This window comes from Maylandia zebra, linkage group LG18 (assembly GCF_041146795.1).
Source record: "Maylandia zebra isolate NMK-2024a linkage group LG18, Mzebra_GT3a, whole genome shotgun sequence".
Lineage (NCBI taxonomy): Eukaryota > Metazoa > Chordata > Actinopteri > Cichliformes > Cichlidae > Maylandia > Maylandia zebra.
The window spans coordinates 15,896,798-15,915,528 of record NC_135184.1 but is presented as its reverse complement, the minus strand read 5'-3'; the positions used below and the strand labels follow the sequence as shown (position 1 = coordinate 15,915,528).

Genomic DNA, 18,731 nt, shown 5'->3' with positions numbered 1-18,731 from the left:
ATTTTAAAGAGCCAAAAGATTCTTTAGTCACGTAAACCAAGATTAACTTGTACCAGAACAATGCTAAGTAAAAGAAAAAGCCCATAATCGTGCCCATATAATAACATGGAGCCAATGTTATAATATGGGCATGGTATGCGCCACAAAGTGTGATTGCTGACAGAATTAGCAGGATGAATTGCGTGCAGGGCTATACTCTGCTCAGGTTCAGCAGGGTAAACTGAGTGGAGTGAGCATCACGATGCAAACAGTGATCCAAAGAATGCTGCAGAAGCAATCCAAGAGTTTTTACAAGAATCAATGTCTTTATATTTAAAATTGTTAGTTTGTCCAACTAGTCTTGAGCCTCTGAAAATGAGGCATTATGTATAAAAATGTCTGTAACTCGTACAGTAAATAGTTAATGAAATTTTTGTTAAATGTCTTGAACCTTTAAGTCAGATGTAAAATCCACTGTGATAGTGTACAGACAGAAGACTACAAAAAGTGTCTTTGTCTAACAAACTATGGACCTAACTTTAGTCTTTTAAGAGCACAAGGGATATGTGCTGGCTGTGAAGTTTCTTCTTTACATGTGGCCTGGATGTAGTAAAACTATATATACAAATGTATGTGGAGGCAAAGAGGAATGATGCCAAAACAGCAATTCCTTCCCCAGAGTTTAAATTTAGAATAATGTCAGTACTGATCACTGGTAAGGGTCTGTGTTGAGTTTCTTTCAAATTTGTAACAAGAAAGGTTTATTGTCACCCACAAACAGATAAAAAACACTTTAAATTAATTTAAGTAATTTTAATATTTTGTCCCAGCACATTATAATCTATCATTCTATCAACAATATTGGAAATAACAGCGCATACAGTAGTGTAATTTGTTCATCACAGGCCAATCCACATTGGTCCATTTGTTCATACACATTTGTAAGTTCTCATAAAACTAGTCACAGAGCTGGCAAATTTACAGTACATTTTAAATAATTAATTTTCCACACATGTCTTGCTATGCATTTCAAAATAAACACCATTATACAGTATTATACAGCTACTGTAAACAAATATGGGTGTGGTCATTTTTGCCCCTCAGCTCTTTGCCTGCGGATGAGATCAGAATAATATCCTCCTTTGCTCAGCAGTTCCACATGTGTCCCAGCCTGTAACAAAAAAGAAAAAGGTGTTAGATATAATAAAAATTGATATAACACAATCAACTCAACAAGGAAGCTACCAGTATGTCCATATTTATTACTGAATACTGAAAGAATTCAAAGTACATCTCTGACATTAAAAGCTAGAGTAAATTAGCTGGAGGATTTAAATGGAGGTCAGAGTATGTTCTGAATACTCAGCCTTCTCACCTCCACAATACGACCATTGCTCATCACGCAGATCAAGTCAGCCCTTTGAATGGTGCTTAATCGGTGGGCGATGATGAGCACAGTGCGACCCCTTGTGGCTCTGTCCAGAGCCTCTTGCACCACTCGCTCTGATTCTGCATCCAGAGCACTTGTGGCTTCATCCAGCACCAGAATACTGGGGTTCTTGATCAAAGCGCGGGAAATGGCAATGCGTTGTTTCTGTCCACCTGATAATGTCACACCTCGCTCACCTGGATTTAAAGATCTGGAGTTTAGAATGAACAAGCGGCACCGTTTCTTAACAGTCGTGAAAGCTCAAATGGGAGCACATACCAACCACGGTGTTATAGCCGTCTGGGAAACCCGTGATGAAGCCGTGAGCATTGGCTTGCTTTGCTGCATTAATGACCTCAGCATCTGTAGCCTCAGGCTTCCCAAAACGGATGTTCTCCATGATGGATGATCCAAACAAAACTGGCTCCTAAAAGAAAGGAGAAAGAGGAAAAAAAGAAAGTTGCAGTGAAAATTGTTAGGAACTAATACTTTTTAAAAATTGAACATGAAATGATCAGCAGCCTTGACCTGATTGATGAATCCGATAACTTGGCTCCTGAGCCAGCAAAGGTCAAGTGTTCGAATGTCGAGGCCGTCCAACATGACTACGCCGCTGGTAGGGTCATAGAAACGCTCCAGCAGGGACGCCACTGTGGACTTTCCTACAGGGTTAAACATTTATCAGATGACCCAATATTGTTTCAATGTCGAACAGTTACTAAATGAAATGTCAGAAATTACCTCCTCCAGATTCTCCAACAATGGCGACTGTTTTACTGGGTGGTAGTGTCAAACTGAACCTCTGCAAGACTTGATGGCCTGGTCTTGTTGGATAACTGGAAACATATCAATAGAAAACAATACATCATTCACAAAACATTCTTTTATGTCTGTGCTCTGTTGTAGTTTTAAACTTATATTTGATTTGGAGCTGAATTAGAAGGATTTCAACCTGAACGAGACATTCATGAAGTCCACTCTTCCTGTGAGTGAATGGTATGGAATGCGTCCTCCTCCAGAGAGGGGGATAGTGGGCTGCAAAGCAAGGTATTCAAAAACCCGAGCCCCAGAGCTCATTCCTCTTACCACCTGCGACAAATGTTAAGAGATTGCCAGCAAAATATTTGAGGCATTTGGAAATGTTCACATATTATAATACTCCGGTTTCAAATCTGGTTGGATAATCAGATAATCGTAGTTTTTACTTACTTGACCGAAAAGTATGGAGATACTGGCCAAAGACCTAAACATAAAATGAATACATGACTTGTAATTAACTACTTTTGAAAGAATACATTTAACAGTAAAAGAGAAATCATCGTGGAGCAAGTTGTGTGTTTTTACCTCTGAACAGTCTGAGAGGCAACCAAAAAGGACATTAGGTCTCCAGGAGACATTTCATTGCTTGAAATTAAAGTTCCTCCAGCAAAAATAGTTCCAAGGACAATGCCTGTATTAACACGACACAAAAACATTAGCATAATGTTGGTAGTTTAACAGCCTGCTAAAAAGTGTGTCAACTAATTAACATTGTAAAAGACACTCACAGTTCAGGGCTATGTTTGACAGCCCTTGGAAAATGGCAATCCCAGTACCAAGATTTTCATTCATTTCACATGATTTGTCAACTTCATATGCATATAACCTGTGTAAAAACATTACGGAAATCAAAACATTGTATCTCTGTCATAGTGCTTTTCTGAAAGTACAAAGGGTAGAAGTATAACAAAAAATATTCTCACTTACTGGAGCTCTCGTTCCTCCATTGCAAAAGCTTTTACTGTGCGCACATTACCAAGTGCCTCATCTGCCACCCCTGTCGCCTTTGCTACCTTGCATTTGACAGCAAGAAGTAAAAACATAGTCAGACAGCAAATTATACTAATTTTGCAAATAATAGCTCATGCAGTGCTTTTTATTGGTTGCTTTGAGTGCCAGTGGTACTAATAAATTAAGCACTGCTGCATTCGTTTACATTTTACTGCATTTCAAAATAGGAGTTCAAACTTAACTAACATCTGCTGGCAGTAATTAGAACAAATCTTGAATTTATTAAGACAGCTGCTATATGCTTATAATACATGAAATATAACATGCATAGTACAACACCTGCTCTTGAGCCAAGCGGGATAGTCTGCGAAGGAATGAGCCAATGAGAGCTCCTGCTCCCACAAGACAGGGGAGGACAAGTACTGTCAAACCTGTGAGTTTTGGAGAAATGACATAGAGGGAGACAAAACATCCGACTGTCTGTGTAATACTCCGCAGACCCTGAAAATATACCAAAAAAGTGCAAAAAAATAAGAATTAGAAGCGTAAAACCAGAAAAACTTTAGTAACAAAATCATCACTGCCGGATCGTTCTTGTGTTATTACCTGAGAAATAACCAGTTTAAAGGATGACTTGAACTCCTGAATGTCAGCAGTCAAACGATTCACCAGCTGCCCGGTTTTATTAGCATCGAAGAAAGCTACGTCTTGTCTGAATTGAAAGAAAGCAAACAAGACAATGTGAACTATGGGAATCCCTGCCAGACAGTGGATGTCATACAGTCAGAGTTACGTGTATTTGGATTATGACACCGTTTTTGCAGTTGTGCTTCTGTACACCGCGACAAAAACTTTAAATTAGACAATCAAAGTGCAGACTTTCAAAACATTAATCAAAGATTTTGCACTAACTGCTTAGAAAGACAATTTTACACATAGTAATTGGATTACTTAAAATGCCCAGTTGCTTTTGATGTTTTGAAAATGGGTCACTGTGTTAGAAAAATATCTGTAAATAAACATTACAGACATAAATTTGTTAATGCAAATTTCAGTCTGAAGTCTTTATGTTTTGAGTTAAAATCCTCTGTGGGGAGCACTTAGAGCCCAAATTACAAAACTTTTCTCATGGTCTAAACACTTCTGCACCAAACTATACATAACATTTATTGTATACATCGATTTTTTTCCCTTTGTGTCAATATGTATGTATGTACCTCAGTAAGGATGCAAAAAGGGTCTTTCTCATGTCTGCCGCCACTCTTTCCCCCACCCTCGAGAGCAGAACAATGTACCCACTCGTCAACAGTCCCTGCACAAAGGAGGCAATTAAGTACCAGTTAAATAAACAATTTTCATTGAATAGATTAAATAAATAAATTATACAGTGAGATCTTTAAGTGCCAAATGAGTAAGATGAGAGAAAATGTGTGTGTATACGGCTACACAACAATTTAATATAGTTAACTGAAAACGCACTGACTATAGCATTAGAATGACTGCATTATAAAGCTGATAATTGCAAACTTCATGATTGTAGTATTTATTTTGTGCTTGACTCATGTTCACAAGTAAGTTGTGCAACTAGTGAGATTTCATGTGTACTTACCTGGATACCATACAGTCCAAGTAATTTCAGGGCTGGACCTCTTATCTCATGAACATAATTCCCAGTATTTTCTCTCAGGTAGCGTGCCACAACATTTACCAGATCACCGAGCATCAAGGGGATTTGAATGTTCAAGATAGCAGCACCAAAAGCGAGCTGAGGAAAACAGCCCCCCCCCCCAAAACATCCATTTTAAATGATAAGCATAAATGTCCTAACTGGCTAAAATCTTTTGCTTCACTGACATTCTTGATCAGTAAACAGATTCAGTCTTACCACAACAGCACAGACGAGAGTGAACAGCTGAGGTTTTACAAATTCCCACAGAACGTGCCATTTGAAGTCAGGCACTGGGTTTTTGGCTACAACTTCCACGGGGGTGTTATTATTCACATCTGCCTCACAGTGGGCTACATGGCAAAACAGTCGAGCTGAAACAGTAAGTACTGCTGGTCCCAGGATAAACTTCAAAGCTACTCCCGGGGGTTTCGATGTCCTGGTGGTGGACTGACGGACAGCTCTCTGAGTCAGGCTCCAAATGCGACTGACAGCACCGCCACGCTGCTGTGAGGAGCTGTTTGCATTAGACCCTGGGGATGTGTACCACCTGGATACAGACCAGGACAGAAATAAAATCAGGGAATCAAAATCATGAAGGTTTTGCAACACTAATGTAACAAAAATCCTGGCCGTTATCAGCTACTCAATTTTAATGAATTCGTTCCCCTGTGTTACAGTTGAGTAGCACAAGGAAATGTGGCCCAACTGAAACAACATTTTTGTTTTAAATATATTTTATTGACAACTTCGTATTAATAAAATATACACATATATATATATATATATATATATATATATATATACACACACACACAGACACACACATATATATAAATTGAGAAATTAATGAGACAGAAAAAAACAAGAAAACAAACAATGTTAAGAGAACCTGTATTTAACAATTATAACGAAGTGGCACTATAATCACAGTTACACAAAAGAAAGCATAAAGTATAAAACCAGTATAAAACTTTCTCTTCAGTTTTATATATATATATATATATATATATATATATATATATATATAAAGTGATAATATGTGCAAATACAACGGATTTGCTCTATTGCGTTAGGATTACGTACGGCTCGTGTTAATAGGTGCGGTGATTACAGCGATTGCGTGGGAATTTGAGTATAAACCGCAAATTGTTGTTTTTTTCTTCCAAAAGCCAAAGTTTAATTTAACAGAATGCATTTACTTGAGTATGTTAATGCTACTTCACTATTTTTTGGGCAAATGTTGAAGTTTTTATACATTTATCTTACAGTTCAGGAAAAATTCAGGAAAACTAGTCGAAATTTTCAGTTATCTCAAAAGTTAGAAAGAAAAATCTCACATTTGTGTGTTAATGATTTAATATTTTTAAAGTGGTTTTGTTTTGATTTGTTTTACTGTCACAGTACTGCTTTTTTCTAAGAGAAAAGATCTGAATAAGTCTGGCAGTGCTAAAGGAAATCAAAGTAGGTCAAGTGTGACAGTGAGGAGAACCACATATATGGGATTATACAGCTGGTATAATCTACAGGTCGCCTGTCACTGGCTAAATTAGCTACCGGTCACTTTAACCTACCGTGAAAACTTCCATAAGTCTGCACTTTTATTGCACCGGCAGTGCAACGACAATGGCCGCAATGGTGCAGCAGCGATGTTTGCTCTACAACTGAGCAACTGAAGCATCCTTTACTCCTTTTTCAGTGATAATAAACTCATGAGGTCAAAATAATCTTTAAGCTCTACAGTAATCCAGCGAAACTCTGCAGGTTGCCATGTTCAAACTCTCCCAGGATGCATTTCAGCTGGAAAGCTAGGACCGTTGCTTTAAGATGATTTTTTCTTTGTGAAACCCACAAGCAAGACGAATAAATGCTTACTTCACAGCAAGCTATATATCGATATTTGGGACTATTTGGACGACGCTAAAAGCGAAAAAGTCGGACAACAGAGGGTCTGCCATGTGAAAATTATTTAAAAAACTACAATTGCTACTCGGAAATTGCGTCAGTGTGATCAGAAGTGACGTCAAAGTCGTTTTGTTGACATTTGTTAGCGAAAGACAAAAACAGTGCACACGCACAGGTTGATGTATTTTTGGAAATCAAGTAACGGACCGCGGAACCGACCGAAGACAGCCGTGTTGTAACTGAAACGAAGTTGTGTGAGATAAGCGAGCTGTGGTGAAGAGGTGGACACTGAGCAGCAAACACTAAAAAAGGGATAAAGATCAGCAGATGAACCGACGGCAGACGGGAACAAAACAAACCGTGTCACCCTGACTACAAGACTGGCTGAATCATTCACAGGTTAGCCAGCCGCTGCACAGTCATTTGGCTCAGGTAGTAATCTTTTATTAACGTAAGGGACGCTCATTACTAACTATACGGAAGCTTCATGTGCTGAATTGTTAACTCCAACGCAGAATTTTACTTGTCATCATGGTCGTGTAGGGTTACACAAGCGCCGTCCGTTAGTGGAGCAGGTTAGCAGGCTAATGTTAGCTGTAGCTAACCTCCTTTCTTCCTGAAGTGCTCGAGCTGCTAAGTAGCTAGCTGCAGGATGTAGTTGTGGTTGCTAGTCTGCTTTCGTTTCGTATAGTCTTTAGTATAAGTAGCTCGTTAGTTGTGGAGGGGTGACCTGAAGAATGTGAAGCACAATGGCCAACTTTGAAGCTTACCAGGAGTATCAGAGAATTGATGACTACGAGGAGGACTCACCACCAGGAGAGGAGGATTTACTGGTGCACGTGCCTGAGGGCCTAAAAGGTAAACATATTATTATTGCTTACGTTAAAAGTGGTTTCTAATGTATGTTAAAGTTTGTACTTGTTAAGGTTAAAAAGGCTGGCCATCTGCTGACAAATGATGCAACAAAATAAGAGGTTAAGTAAGTTGTAAAAGACTTCTCCCTTTCCAATGGTCTCATTTCTGTTTCAGACTCATGGCACCATATCAAGAACCTGGATAACTTCTTTACAAGGATATCCTTTTAAACTCTGTGAACAAACTGGCGAAAGCCAGAATGATCCCTTTTACATCATTTGAATGTCACTTCTGCTGCTGCTGCTATGGGATCAAATATGAATATTTAGACATTGTGTTACACTGATTGTTATCACTTCACTGTGCAGTCAGCTTACTTATAGTGAATGTCCACACCCTAAATACTTATAGTTAAAATAATTGCATACCTGTTGTAGGGCTGTTTAAAATTTTCCTTAACCATGTTGTTCACATATATCACTTTCATCAAAAAAATGGCTTTGCCTGTATGATGTTTTCCGAGTTCTTTGAACTTGCGTAAGTACTGAGTTGCACAGAAATACTCACCATGTTGAGATGGCTAAAATATTGCACCATCATAGCAGGTGATACACATTGAATGCAAAACATTAGGTTGATGTGTGTTTGCAGATCTAAGAGGAAATTTGTTTGGCCTTGTGTATGTGTCTGTGAGTTAAGTGCACCCCAGCCTTTGACGACAATACCCCTTTTTTTTTTAAGCAATTCCGTCTCTAAATGTTATTTTGTATCTTTTTTTAATATGGTCATTTATTCTGTTATGACTTTTTCTGTTAGGATTAATCCCTTCACCAGCTGCCATGTTAATGCAACATATTTTTTATACTCCTGCTGTTTGTGCTGCTGCCATGCCTGTATGACATTTGTTATTCCTGGTGTTTATCAGATGGGGCGACTTTACTTAACTACAGTGTGTAGTGTAGTGTATTGTTTATAACCTAATTATTTATAGCAGTTAAACATTAAACACTTTTCATTGTTATCTTTTGGTTTTCTTGGTATTTTCATTAAGTGTGTAACCTAATCACTCTCTTTTTTTTTTTTTTTAAATCTCACTCTCACAGTCAGCTATTGTTTGTTGTCACATTCACAACGTTCCTTGTCAACTGCGTGGAATACGATGTCCTGTTTGCCAATCGAGCGGTCAACCACACAGGGCCAATCCAGAACCCTTTGGACCGGAACAAAGTCACACTGCCAGATGCCATCCTACCAACTCAGGAGTGCACTGCAAGGTAATGATGGCATATTACAATCCTACAGACAGTTTAGGTGTCTGAAGGAGATTCGTTTTCTTTTTTTTTTCTGGTGGGAAAAGGATGAGTTGACTTAATCTGACAGAATGTACAGGCATGAAAAGTCATGCACATTCCAGGAAGTTTGATTAGACACTTTGTTCTCAAGCAGAGTCCAGGATTAGAGACAGGCCTTTAGAGGGATGTCATTATTCTGACTTAATACAGTCGCAATTAGACTTTCACACTAAATCTCTTTATGGGCTGTAAACGATTTGGCAAGAGTGCAAGATACAGTCACATACTCTGAGAAAAGAAAAAAAAAAACTATTTAACTGTAACCAGCATGTTTTCTCCTTTAATCTAGAAATCTGTTAGAACTCACTTGTGTTTGTAATGCAAGGCAATGGTTTGTCATCAGATTAATTAGACTGGTTTCTATATTTCATTCAGTGGTTTTTTTTTTGTGGTTTTTTTTTTTTGTTTTTTTCATTTTTGGTTTAATTCACCCTGAGATTAGTAGCTTCAACATTTCTGCAACTCATGGTTACTTGGAGGGAGGTGTTTGTTTTGAGAGCTCAGCCTGGCTTTGGAGAACAGAGCGATGTAATTGATAGCTATGGTGAGGTACAGCTAGCCAACCGAGATGCTGACAGCTTGGCTGGGACAGCGAGCTGACTACCACATGACACCTCACAAGCTGACTGCAGGAGTAAGCCCCCCACCTACCCCTCCCACTCCTGTGTTGTCACATTTTTTTTGACAACATGTAGCCTAGACTCAGCTTGACTGCAGCTCAATAGTTGTTTATATCAAAGGCAATGACGTCCGCTTGGATTTCTAATTTGGGAACAACTTGTCCCACAGTTTAGGCTCTCTCTGTCCTCTTCATACCCCATATCTAATTTCCCTCATAAAGCAGCTTTAAAACGCTCGGACTGAAAACAAGATTGTATTTTGTTTAATACATCTGAATGTTAACTCATAAAGAGCTTTTACAGTTGCACTGAAATTTGCTAATGTTTGTTTAGACACATGGGAACATTAAAGGGTTTCCTTAAATTTAGAATATAATGAGCAGACATCCACCACTGTACTTCAAACACCCCCCCACCAAAAACATGTTAACTGAAGTTTACTAGATTACTCCATCTAAGATCAGCTGTTGCATACTTCATATAAATATTATGTCATTAGATAATGAAGAGCCAACTTAAATTATTAGTAGAGGAGAGGGGAATGTGTGTAGATAGATAGATAGATAGATAGATAGATAGATAGATAGATAGATGAATACTTTATTAATCCTGCAAGGGAAATTGTTGTGTTACAGTGTGTGAATGTGTGTGTGAATGGGTGGATGACAGGTTGTGTAAAGCGCTTTGGGGTCCTTAGGGACTAGAAAAGCGCTATACAAATACAGGCCATTTACCATTACTGCAGCATGATAAAGAGTAAAAATAGTACTGTCTACAATAAATGACAAATAAACAACACAGTTAAAATAAAAGTGCCACAGATGCCCAGTACGGGCCTTATACTGAGATAGTGCAGGGATTTTATACACACAACAGTGATTAAAAAACAAGTAAAAGTATAAATGAAGTTAGTTAAAAACCATAAAGTATGACCGACATTGTGTAAGAGATTTTACAATGACTCTACATTATGTACAGTGTTTACTATGTATGAATTGATACATGAAGTTAGCCATGTTTTAAAGGAGCTTTTGTTTCTGTTCAGGATTCAAGAGAACAGCTGGATCATATTCCTTCTCATTATGGCTGCTATATTCTGGATCTATCGTCTTATTAAGGTCATTTGCAACTTTTTGAACTACTGGGAGATCAGGCAGTTCTACATCAAAGCACTGAAGATCAGAATGGTGAGTGCACCAACTTGAGATGAGTATTAAGGTCATTCAAACAAATTTTTTTGACTCATGTTCATTGGTATGCAGAGAGATGATAAATCTCAGTGTTTTAAATTGTGGCTTTGTCTCAATGTGAGTGGGTTCCTTGTGTCTTTCTCCCAGGATGAACTATGCAACTACACATGGCAGGAAGTCCAAGACCGTCTAATCAGCCTCCAGAGGGAACAGCAAATGTGCATTCACAAGAAAGAGCTGACAGAACTTGATATTTATCACCGGATCCTACGTTTTAAGAACTACATGGTGGCTATGATAAACAAATCCCTGCTGCCGGTGCACCTGCAGCTCCCCCTGCTGGGCAATGTGGTCTTTCTAACCCAGGGTCTGAAGTACAACTTTGAACTCATCCTTTTCTGGGGCCCTGGCTCACTCTTTCAGAATAAGTGGAATCTGCACCCCAAGTACAAGCGCAGTGGAAACCGCCTGGAGCTTGCCCAGCAGCTCAGCAGGGTCATCCTCCTGATGGGTTTGGCCAATTTGCTGCTATGTCCCTTCATCCTAGTGTGGCAGGTGCTCTATGCTTTCTTCAGCTACACAGAAGTGATCCGCAGAGAACCTGGGAGTTTGGGCGCACGTCGATGGTCCCTCTACGGTCGTTTATACCTGCGTCACTTCAATGAGCTGGACCATGAGCTGCACGGGCGTTTGGGTCGTGGCTACAAACCCACTTCCAAGTACATGAACTCGTTTACATCGCCACTGCTGACTGTGATTGCTAAGAACATTGCCTTCTTCTCAGGCTCAGTGCTGGCTGTTCTCATCGTACTTACAGTCTATGATGAGGATGTTCTGACAGTGCAGCACATTCTGACTGCTATTACTGTGCTGGGGGTGACAATAACTATCGCAAGGTGAGTCCTCAAAGCAAGCCCACCCAGTCAGTCATCAAAAAACAACTACAATATACACTGTTACAAATTATTTGTCTATTTTTATTTCATTTATTCAGCTGAAAGCTAATCAGTGAAGTAATTCTTTAAATAACTCACATTAAAACTATGAGCAAGTATTAGATATTCTTCATCAGGTACTCCCATCTGAATTTTTAACTTTTTATGATAAAGCTTTTCTCTTTTGCTTATCCATTTGTCTCATATGTGCAGGTAATGCACAGCTGTAATGCTGACATTTTGTACCTGTCCCACGCCAGGTCTTTCATCCCAGATGAGCATATGGCGTGGTGTCCAGAACAGCTGCTGCAGTGTGTGCTGGCACACATTCACTATATGCCAGACCACTGGAGGGGCAACGCTAACAAGAGTGAGACCCGTGACGAGGTGGCACAGCTGTTCCAGTACAAAGCGGTGAGGAATGCAGAAACTCAGTGGATAGGAACACACTTGTCACACTCAAGTCAGACTGAAATTATGTGCTTGTTCTGGCTGTGATGAGGGTTTTTAATCTAGGACCTGGGTAATGCTAAAACTGTCAGATTGGTCACAGTCATATTTTTATAGGGTGTACATAAAATAAAACGTACAGAACCAGAAATTCATGTCATCTCTGTCCACTCAGGTGTTCATCTTGGAGGAGTTGCTCAGTCCTATTGTCACACCCTTCATTCTCATCTTCCTCTTGAGAAACAAGTCTCTAGAAATAATTGACTTCTTCAGGAACTTCACCGTGGAGGTCGTTGGAGTTGGTGACATCTGTTCCTTTGCCCAGATGGACATCAGACGCCATGGAAACCCAACAGTAAGACCCATTCCTTTTGTCTGGCAGGAGTGAATGAACAAATGTCTCAGTGAATGAAGACTGTGGAAAAAAAATGATATCAAAAAGGTGATCTGTCTATTGATGTTTTTTCAGTGGCTGTCAGAAGGACAGACAGAGGCATCTGTGTACCAGCAGGCTGAAAATGGCAAAACGGAGCTGTCCCTCATGCATTTCACCATAAAGAATCCACGGTGGCAGCCCCCTCAGGAGAGCTCAGTGTTTATCAGCCATTTAAAGGAGAAGGTGCACCATGATGCACAGGCCGGCCCCTCCACTCAGCTGCTGCTCTCAGAGGCGCCTCTCTGCACCTCGCTGCAGTCCAACGAGTCTGGCACTGGGGTAGGAACCAAGTCGATAACACAAACAGCAAGAACTACTTATTTGCTCAAAAATGATATAGGCAGCTAATGTACAAAGAAAACTCAGTAATGCAGTCATCCCTTTCCATTAGGATCATCAGTTTTTCCCTATAAATACTTAATGCCTAAACTACTAGAAATTTGATTACTGATAATGGCTTCATTATGAAATATATTGTTGTAATTTCTATTCTCATTAATTTTTTTCCTTTATTTTTTTGTAACTTTCTGACATTTGTTGTTTCCAGGCTGATAATCTTTTGGCCAGTGTCCTGGCTCACCCTGTTATAACTGCATCTGGACTGCAAGGGCGAGACCATCGACTCATCCCACCGAGCACCGCTGCTTCTGCTGCAGCCAGCGTTCTCGCCTCTTTGTCCACGTCTCAGCTCGCGCATACCAGTCGTGGCCGGTCACACGGCCTCCTGCCCTCCTCCGTCCACCCTGAGACTACCATGTACCACAGTGAGCGCACCGTAATTGACAGGTATTTTCCAATATTACATTTTATATACTTCTATTCTGAGCTTATTTATAACAAAACTATACCAAACAAAATCCAAATGCTTGTTGAAAAAAAAGTGTTTGGCTTTTTTCCCAGTATGTCTAACAGTGACTCTCGTGTCCGGAGCAATGCACTGCAGTCAGAGTTTGCCTCAGCCGAGATGAGTCTCCATGCCATCTACATGCATGAGGTAATTTCCTGTTCATGAACTATAGCCTCTCAAACGTGTGTGTGTGTGTGTGTGTGTGTGTGTGTCCAATGTCCCTTTTTTTTTCCTCCAAAATTTTAGGTGCTATTTTTGCACATAGACATGCACAAACATGCAAATCTTTACTTTGGTCTCTCATGTATCATCGTAGCTTCAGTTCATGGTTTCATTTTTAGTATTGCTTAAAAGATTTAATGCTCGAAAGGCACATTTTGAGCCAGAGTAATGCTTTTAGTATCTTTTGTAGGTACCAAAAGTTTAGCACCCGTTTCTGCTGCACACTGAAAACTGTTTGTCTCTTCAGCTCCACCAGCAGAGCTCCCACCCACCAAGAACTTCAGGCCAGTGGCATAATCCAGTGCCAATGAGAGATCTGCACACACACACTGGTAAATGAAAGTGTTGATTTTTAAGAACCTGTTATTTTTAATTCAGCCAAAGATTATGAATATTAGTTTGCAGAGGACTTTTATAAATATTGTTGGTGTCAGTTCAGAATCAAATGAATGTGACAAAAATTCTTGTTGTGCTGAAATCCTGGTTCTGATGTGGATACCCTGATATTACAAATCATTAGACAGCAAACCAATAGATATTATACCCTTATTCTCAGGTTACCAGGCACACAGCGGCCTCAGTTCCAGCATTTCTGTGCCCACCACTGTCCATCTTGGTGGCTGGCAAGAGGTAGAAGAAGATGAAGAAGACGATCAGGAGATTAATAGTGGATCTACTCCAAAACAGGGCACTGGGGGTAGTTGTTGAAGTGCCTTTTGTCATAAGGTATACGCTCTCATTTCAATGCTCTGTGGTTCTGTATTTTTGGGCATTGTTTGTCCTGAAGCTACAAAGCCGTGATCATTTCTCTTCTTCTTTTTTTGTGTTTTTGTTTTCTTTTGTTTTGTTTTTTAGTGTTTACATTTTACTTTCTTCAACGAAAGTTGTGGCCTTAGATGATCTTCATGGAGAATTTAGCATGGACCTTTAATACACCATTCAGCGTTTTTAGGAGGGACTAATTGAATAACCACAGTCTCTGCACCTCTACGCCTCATCCTGTCATATCAGGCAGACTATGGCATCAGGGAAACCATATGTCTTCCGTCCACATTGTCACAATTTTCTTATCAACTTGTAGGAACTTTTCCCGAAGCTCGTATGACAGAAAGATCGATGAGGTGTAGGGTAATCATAGATCCACCGTGCGACGATGGGCGCGAAACGCGAAAGGTTCATCACAACTTCTGCTGCGCACAAATCGAGTATTTGAGCATCACAGGGTATTACGGTGCAAGTATAATTGAAGTTTTCCACAGAATAGTGTCTCAATCTGTGCCACAGCATGAAGTCTTCAAATTGTATCTTGTTTGCCTGAACAATTTTAGTCATCTGGGGGGGAAAAAAGCATTTCAGAGTTGTGCTATTTGACTCTTGTAAAATGTAAATACACTTTTGCATCTTGCTTGTTCCTTCAAAGGTCACATTTTTACTACTAGATCCAATTCCTGCAAAATATACCAAGTATTGAAATGATTCAAAAGTTCACTATATACAGTAGCCGCACTGCTAAAACACTATGTGTATCTGGGAGTTCCTTGAGCCTAAGCATGCACATGGTTTGATGCTGCTGTCTGTGTTTAGTGGTCCTAAATGCAGATTTTTGTTCAGTGTTGTTGTTTCTGCGGCTCATCTGTCAAGACAGTTGCTTTTCCTCAAAAGCAGAGCCGTAGTAATGGGCACCAAGTACACTTGTCTTAGAAATCCCAATGCAGATAGAAGATGTAATTGAAATCTGTTTAAGCTGGACAGAGCCAGCGTTATGCCTTAACACCGATGTAAAAACATGTATTTAAATCCTAGTTTTCCGCATTACCTCAGTTGTGGAGGAGAAAAAACGAATACACAAATCGATACCTCTGTAGTGTATTTACTCTTGTGTAAATATTTATTATACATAAACGTTTTTTTCATTCTAGAGGTGCATCTTTCGACTGCATTTTGATTTTAATGGCAGGTGTAGGTGGAAACCATTTTTAAAAGAACAAAACAGTAAGGTGTTACTTTTTTCAAATACTTTGTGTGCTTGTTACCATTTTTTGTGCTTTCCCTCAAACTGATCATATAAAAATGGAACTTCATCATAAGGGCTGATTTCAGAGTGCGTGCTAAGGACGGCAATTCTGCTAAGACTTTATTTTTCCAAAGTAAGATCATTATATATATTTATTTCCCCACATATGTAATTGATACAGGTATATAGAGAGATATAATTTATTTAGGAAAAAAAAATTAAACAATCATAAACTTTTACGAATGGAGGTGGTGTGGCCCCTCTTACAATGTGGTTTTTGTCTTTAATTTTGGTGTTATTGCAAAGATGCCATGCCCAGCGGCAAGATGGTGAATGCAATTGCCGGTAAACCCTGAAATAAACTGGGACAAAATCTCATAGTTGATCTAGTGATGACAATATCAACCCAGTTTTATTGCATTCTGCAAAGGAATATAAATTGAGCCCTCCACCTCTATAAGACTTCAGAGTGTGTCCTAACCCTCTCGTGTGTTTAGAAGTTGTTTCACTCTCACGTTGAGCGTGCATGCGTCTGTGGAGGGAATGCATTTTAACATCTGCGTAATTATGCTAACACTTTTGCACTGATTGAAAAGAATTTTTAGTGTGTGTGTGTGTGTGTGTGTGTGTGTGTGTGTGTGTGTGTGTGTGTGTGTGTGTGTGTGTGTGTGTGTGTGTGTGTGTGTGTGTGTGTGTGTGTGTGTGTGTGTGTACTTGCATCCTGATTTAACTTTATAGATAAGCATTGCATCAGCCTGTCTTGTGTTGTCATTTGTCCTCAGCAGACTATAAGGAAACACTGTGGCCAAGCACATAATGTTTTTTTGCTGGGTTTTTTGTTTTGTTTGTTCTTTGTTTTTTTCTTCTGCCGCTGGTCAGTAAATGTCTGTTTCCCTCACACGGCCTTAAATGTGCTTACACGCATTTCTTGTGGTCGCAGTTCATTTGTGGTGTTTTTTTCCATATGAGATGAGTTTGTGTTGTAGAGACACTGGAGCTCAGCTTTGAACACAGAGTTTTGATAGTCTCCACATTTACACGCCATGGTAGTGTCTAATGTTAGTCGTTTTATTATAAGCAGTGCCTTGGTAATAAGGATTAGCATTTGCTCTTTTTAGAAGCCGTCTCATGTTAACCAACAGATTTGCTTTCACATATTTACCAGCACATAGGATGTACAGTATTTTTGATTTCCATGCCATTGTGTATAGCATCGAGTGCATATAGTGAAACTGTGGATGTGTCTTGTTAGCTGACAGGTCAGTCTGTTGTATCTGACAGTGTATCTTTTGTCATGGGACTGCGCTGTCTTTAACATCCTGAAGAAACGGGAGCATGCCATTATGGCAAACCTTCTGATCATACTATGGTTTCTTATCCACTATATAGACCAGTCGAAGGATCACAGTGACTGGAACAAGGTGCTATGTTTTCATGCTGAAATGGTGAATTTGTTTTCTTCTTCTTCTTCTTCTTCTTCTTCTTCTTCTTCTTTTTTTTTTTTTGTGGTTACAAAAGTTTGTCTGTATGTTTTTGTTCTGTAAATTGAGCAGCATTAGCTGAAATATGAAACATGCCAAAAGAACTTGTTTTCAGCACAGCTTTACAGTACGTGTTGTTTTCAGAGACTGAGTAGAGAGGCAAATACATCTAATTTTGAGTGTATTTAATCGTTCTGTGTGTGGTTGATTATGTAATGTTTATTTAAAATAAAAAAGAATAAAGTTTAATTTTCTTTGTTTTTGTTTTTGCTGTTGCTTGGAAGTAGTTTTTCATGTAACTTAACTTGTAAAAACTTAAATACTTAAACAACTCGATTCTTTACCCTCACATTTTCCAACCAAAGGAGTCTACTGTGTTTTCCATTTGTTTGGTTAAATAATAACTGTAGACAAGAGACATTATAGATGGATAGATAGATGCCTAGAAGTTTGAACTATAACGCCTAAATCTATATAACAATAAAAAAGAAAGTATTTAGTGAACAGCTTCTGAATGAATATAAAGGTTTTATACAGACTTATTCACATTTTGTTACTACTGTCATATATATGTTTTCCGTACTTTTGTCCTTTGTCTCTTTCTCCCCTTTGACTTGCTCTATGACTCTTTCTAACCAGTTGATTCTGCTCACTTGTTGGAACTTATGAAGGAAAAGCACATATACATGGTCCATTGATTAAACGTCATTTTACATCATACAGCATCAACAGCTGCATAAATCACATTCAGTGACCCTCATTTCTAGAAGAGCTCAGTGGCAGTGTTAGGGTAACCTGTTGATCAAGTCTTTTTTTTTTTTTGTAAATCAGGACTTTTCATATGGAATAATTAAGGTGAGTTGTTTTCTTTAACAGCACCTCACTGCCACGTGTTCCCACTATTGTCCTGTGCTTGCTATAATACTGTAAATACTATCAAGACTGTAAATAAAGATGTGCTTCTTTTTTGCTAGTTTGTCTCATTTTTTATTTAATTGTTTTATTTCAAACATATAAGTAATATAAAAAAAAATATTGGATACAAAAAAAAGGAATCGCTCTACCATACAATTTACATGCTTCAAAAGGGGTAGGATGAAGCTTACGCCTACTTGATCCTGCCCACCTTATTGCTTGTTTTTAATGTTGTCCAAGCCCCTTGAGTGTTTTGGGGAGGACATGCCTGCCATCTGCTGTTCAGTCTTAGTAATCTTAATCTTTGGTAGAACTAAAATTTGTCTCACTTGTCATCTGCCATCGTTTCACCTCTCATCCGAGAAGCTTCTTCAGTTCTGAAGAAGCTTCTCGGATGAGAGGTGAAACGTCTTCAAGCAACTTAAAGAAGTCTTTTATTTGCAAGCTCCTTTGATTGTCATCTGCCATGTAACTGTTCTTAAGGTAACACCCATGTGTTTCAAGCTGTGAACATGATACAGCTATGACCTTATTCTCGAAATGGCTGTGAGGTCAAGTGGAAGGCCACGGAGACCGGACTGGAGAGTATGCATTGCTTCCATTTAGCAAAAAAAAAAAGAAAAGTCTCATTACAAAGACATGTTTTACTTAGTGTTTAATATTTA

General features: G+C 39.1%; 2 protein-coding genes across 3 annotated transcripts; one reads left to right on the top strand and one right to left on the bottom strand.

Moving 5' to 3' along the window:
* Window positions 1-777: 777 nt before the first annotated feature.
* abcb8 (ATP-binding cassette, sub-family B (MDR/TAP), member 8) lies at window positions 778-6,705 on the bottom strand. Its single transcript, XM_004542824.4, has 16 exons — window positions 6,419-6,705; window positions 5,064-5,394; window positions 4,788-4,943; window positions 4,396-4,490; window positions 3,785-3,890; window positions 3,518-3,679; window positions 3,155-3,240; window positions 2,956-3,053; window positions 2,753-2,858; window positions 2,618-2,651; window positions 2,361-2,497; window positions 2,150-2,244; window positions 1,937-2,070; window positions 1,688-1,835; window positions 1,355-1,605; window positions 778-1,150 (listed from the first exon to the last, which is right to left on the bottom strand). The coding sequence occupies exons 1-16, from the start codon at window positions 6,523-6,525 to the stop codon at window positions 1,067-1,069; spliced, it is 2,130 nt and encodes a 709-aa protein (XP_004542881.3). The 5' UTR covers window positions 6,526-6,705; the 3' UTR covers window positions 778-1,066.
* A 186-nt stretch (window positions 6,706-6,891) lies between these two features.
* Window positions 6,892-18,124, top strand: atg9b (autophagy related 9B). 2 transcript variants are annotated; one of them, XM_076877081.1, is made up of 14 exons: window positions 6,892-7,607; window positions 7,779-7,826; window positions 8,081-8,141; window positions 8,708-8,878; window positions 10,622-10,763; window positions 10,914-11,662; window positions 11,962-12,115; window positions 12,327-12,506; window positions 12,621-12,866; window positions 13,135-13,373; window positions 13,488-13,581; window positions 13,904-13,988; window positions 14,213-14,382; window positions 14,512-18,124. In XM_076877081.1, the coding sequence occupies exons 1-13, from the start codon at window positions 7,499-7,501 to the stop codon at window positions 14,362-14,364; spliced, it is 2,430 nt and encodes an 809-aa protein (XP_076733196.1). In that variant the 5' UTR covers window positions 6,892-7,498; the 3' UTR covers window positions 14,365-14,382; window positions 14,512-18,124. The 2 variants fall into 2 exon arrangements, with proteins under 2 accessions (XP_076733196.1, XP_076733195.1); XM_076877080.1 differs by having other exon boundaries at window positions 14,213-18,124.
* The last annotated feature ends 607 nt before the right edge of the window (window positions 18,125-18,731 follow it).